Source organism: Lipotes vexillifer, unplaced genomic scaffold (assembly GCF_000442215.2).
Source record: "Lipotes vexillifer unplaced genomic scaffold, Lipotes_vexillifer_v1.1 C27422691, whole genome shotgun sequence".
Classification (NCBI taxonomy): Eukaryota; Metazoa; Chordata; class Mammalia; order Artiodactyla; family Lipotidae; genus Lipotes; species Lipotes vexillifer.
In genome coordinates this window covers 1-3,202 of record NW_006790164.1, presented here as the reverse complement: position 1 = coordinate 3,202, position 3,202 = coordinate 1, and the positions used below count along the sequence as shown (strand labels likewise).

General features: G+C 44.5%; 1 protein-coding gene across 1 annotated transcript; it reads left to right on the top strand.

Moving 5' to 3' along the window:
* Positions 1 to 1,553: 1,553 nt before the first annotated feature.
* On the top strand, positions 1,554 to 2,301 carry LOC103084904 (olfactory receptor 3A1-like; the record flags this gene model as incomplete). Its single annotated transcript, XM_082931289.1, is given in 2 exon segments — positions 1,554 to 1,939; positions 1,941 to 2,301. Coding segments are annotated over 2 exon segments (747 nt in total), but the record flags the coding sequence as incomplete, so codon positions are not given.
* Between the last annotated feature and the right edge of the window lie 901 nt (positions 2,302 to 3,202).

Below are 3,202 nucleotides of genomic sequence, written 5' to 3'. Positions count from 1 at the left end.
GGGTTTCTTATGCTTAGCATATGTTTTGTTTTGCCCTTTTATCCACTTTGACAATCTCTGCTTTTTAACTGAAGCATTTTTTTAAACTGAAGACCATTTACCGTTAATGTAATTAGTGATATGGCTCAGTTTAAACCTACCATCCTGTACTTTATTTTCTGTTTGTCCCATGTGTTCTATGTTCCTCGTTCTATCTTTTCATGACTTCTTTTAGATCGAATAAGTTTTAGAATTCCATTTTATCCTCACTATATCTTTTTTTAGATCTAGGGCTTCTAATAGGCATTTTACCTTATTATTGACTACCTTCAAATGGTTGAAAATCATTCCACATATCATGTAAGAACATTACAACAGTATACTTCCAATTACCCACTCATGTCCTTTGCACTATTGTTGTCATGCATTTTATTTCTACATTGGTTATAAACCGCACACTATGCTGTTAATATTTTTGCTTAAACAGTTTGCTATGATTGAAAGAGAATTAAAATGAGAAAAATTTATGTTTACCTACATATTTTCCATTTCTGGAACTTGTCATTCATTCACATAAATCCAAAATTCCATCTGGTGTCATCCTTCCTTGAGGAGAACTGTCTTTCACATTTCTTGTAGTGCAGGTTTTCTGCTGGCAATAATTCAGCTTTTATATGTCTGAAGAAAGTCTTTAGTTTGCTTTCTTCTCTATTGTGGCAAAATTGACCTACCATAAAATAAGGCATTTTAAAGTAAACAACTGAGTGGCCTTTAGTACATTCACATGTAAAAGGATTGCCAAGTACTGAGATGAAGAGCAGCTGGAGAAGTTAGCCTTGGATAGAAGGGCAGAGCCCTCTTCCGCCAAGGCAGGAAATAGGCAAGGATGTTTGCTGCTGTAGGTAGGTCTGAAGATGTGACATGGGACAAGATGCTGACGAAACTCTTGTCTGATGACCAGAGAGGAAAGGAGAGGGCATATCACAGAGAGTCTGCTAGCCCAAGAGGAGGACTTTGGCTTTGACTCTGAGTGAGATGGGAGGCACTGAAAAGTTCAGCGCAAGAGAAGGGGGGACCTGATCTCATCACTGATCCTGAGTAGGGGTTCTGCTGGGTTGGAGATGGGACAATTTCAGGTAATTACAAGGTGCAGGGCCACTTACTCAGGTAGAGGTTTCTGAGGGACTGCCTTTGATATTCTCATAGGGTGTGCATAATGCACTGTGACTTCAAGGTCTGTGCACCTCCTCTTGGTGTGAGGGCTGATGGGGTTTCCATTCTCCTGGCCTCTACTTTACTGCTGGTCTCCTGAGCCTAATTTCATTCTTCCAATTCTGAGTTCTTTTCCCTTAAGCCTGAAACCAGCCTTCTTTGTCTCTGTCCCTCACCGCCACTCCCTTTTGTACATTGAAACTCCAAACTTAAACCCTCATCTGACTCTGAGTTGGACTCCACAGGTGCAAGTTTCTGTGCGTGGTTTCACGCAGCTGGGGAATGGGACACAGGAGTTGAGGCATTTGCTCTTCACCATCTTTCTGCTCGTCTACGTAGTGGCTGTGGCTGGGAACTTCTGACTCTACACTCCCATGTATTTCTTCCTGGCCAACCTCTCACTGCCGGATACTGCCTATATCTCCAACATGGTGCCCCAGATTCTAGTACATCTGCTGGCACCAGTGCGGGTCATGCCCTGTCATGCTTGTCTCACCCAGATATTCTTTCTCCACTTCCTGGCTCCCTGGAAGTGCTGCCTGCGCACAGCCACGGCCCATGACCACTACGCAGCCATCTGCCAGCCACTGTGCTACCTAGTCCTCACGGGCCAAAGGACCCGGACAGGACTGGCTTCAATCTCCTGCCTGCTTGCTTTGACCAGTGCCCTCACCCACACCATCCTTGGGGCTCTCCTCCAGTTCTGTGGGGCCCGCCTTATCACCCACTTCTCTTGTGACCTGCCCCCACTGCTCCACCACATGGGCCAACGAACTTGCCCTGCCCTTCTTCAGTTTGCTGCTGGCTCTTGCACCCTGTGCCCTGGTTGTGAGCCCCTATGTACATGTTGTCGCTCTGGTTTTCACGATTCACTCTGCTGAGGGCCGAAGAAAAGCCTTTTCTACCCATGGTGCACACATCACCATGGTCTGTATTTTCTACATCACTTCAGTCCTCTGCTGCATCCTTCCCAGCTCCGAACACTCCGGCTTGAGAGACCGGGTTCTTTCTGTGCTGTATGTGGGCTTCGCTCCCATGCTCAACCCCATCGTCTACGGCACATGCGAAACAAGGCCACACTCCTCCACAGTGCGGCTGGCTCATACCTGATGCTTGGGGAGATAACCCAACTACATAGGAGTCTGAAATTTAGTGTAGATGGTCCATCTGGTGAATCTTATATTGTGTGCCAGGTTTTCCTCCATTCTGGCAAAGATCAAATATCTCTGTTGCATTTTTTTATTCTAAAACATTGTTTTTTGTATTTATAGAAATAAAACATTGTCACTGAATAAGTTGTGCAGTTACAGAAGTTCATAAAATGGCAAAAAAAAAAATACCCTTCACAATCTCACCACCTACAGAGAACCACTGTGAACATTTTCATGGTTTCCTTCAGGTGTCTTTTTGAACTGCAAATGTATGTGCATGTGTATTTAAAGCAGGGAAACAAAACTGGAATCACTGTGTATTTACAGTTCTGGACGCTTAGAGATGTTTTATTTTTTTCAACTACAATATATGCTTATTATAAAATCATTTAGGTAGACATTTCTCCAAAGAAGACATGCAGATGGCCAACAGGCACATGAAAAGATGCTCAATATCACTAATTACTAGAGAAATGCAAATGAAAACTACAATGAGGTATCACCTCACAGCAGTCAGAATGGCCATCATTAAAAAGTCTACAAATAATAGGGACTTCCCCACTGGCCCAGTGGTTGAGAATCTGCCTGCCAATGCAGGGGACACAGGTTCAATCACTAGTCCAGAAAGATCCAACATGCCACAGAGCAACCAAGCCCGCCAACCACAACTAGTGAGCCTGCGTGCCACAACTACTGACGCCTGTGCACCTAGAGCCCGTGCTCCGCAACAAAAGAAGCCACCGCAATGAGAAGCCCACACACCACAACGAAGAGTATCCCCCGACAGCTGCAACTAGAGAAAGCCCGTGCACAGCAATGGAAATCCAACACAGCAAAAAAAAAAAAAAAAAAAAAAAGTC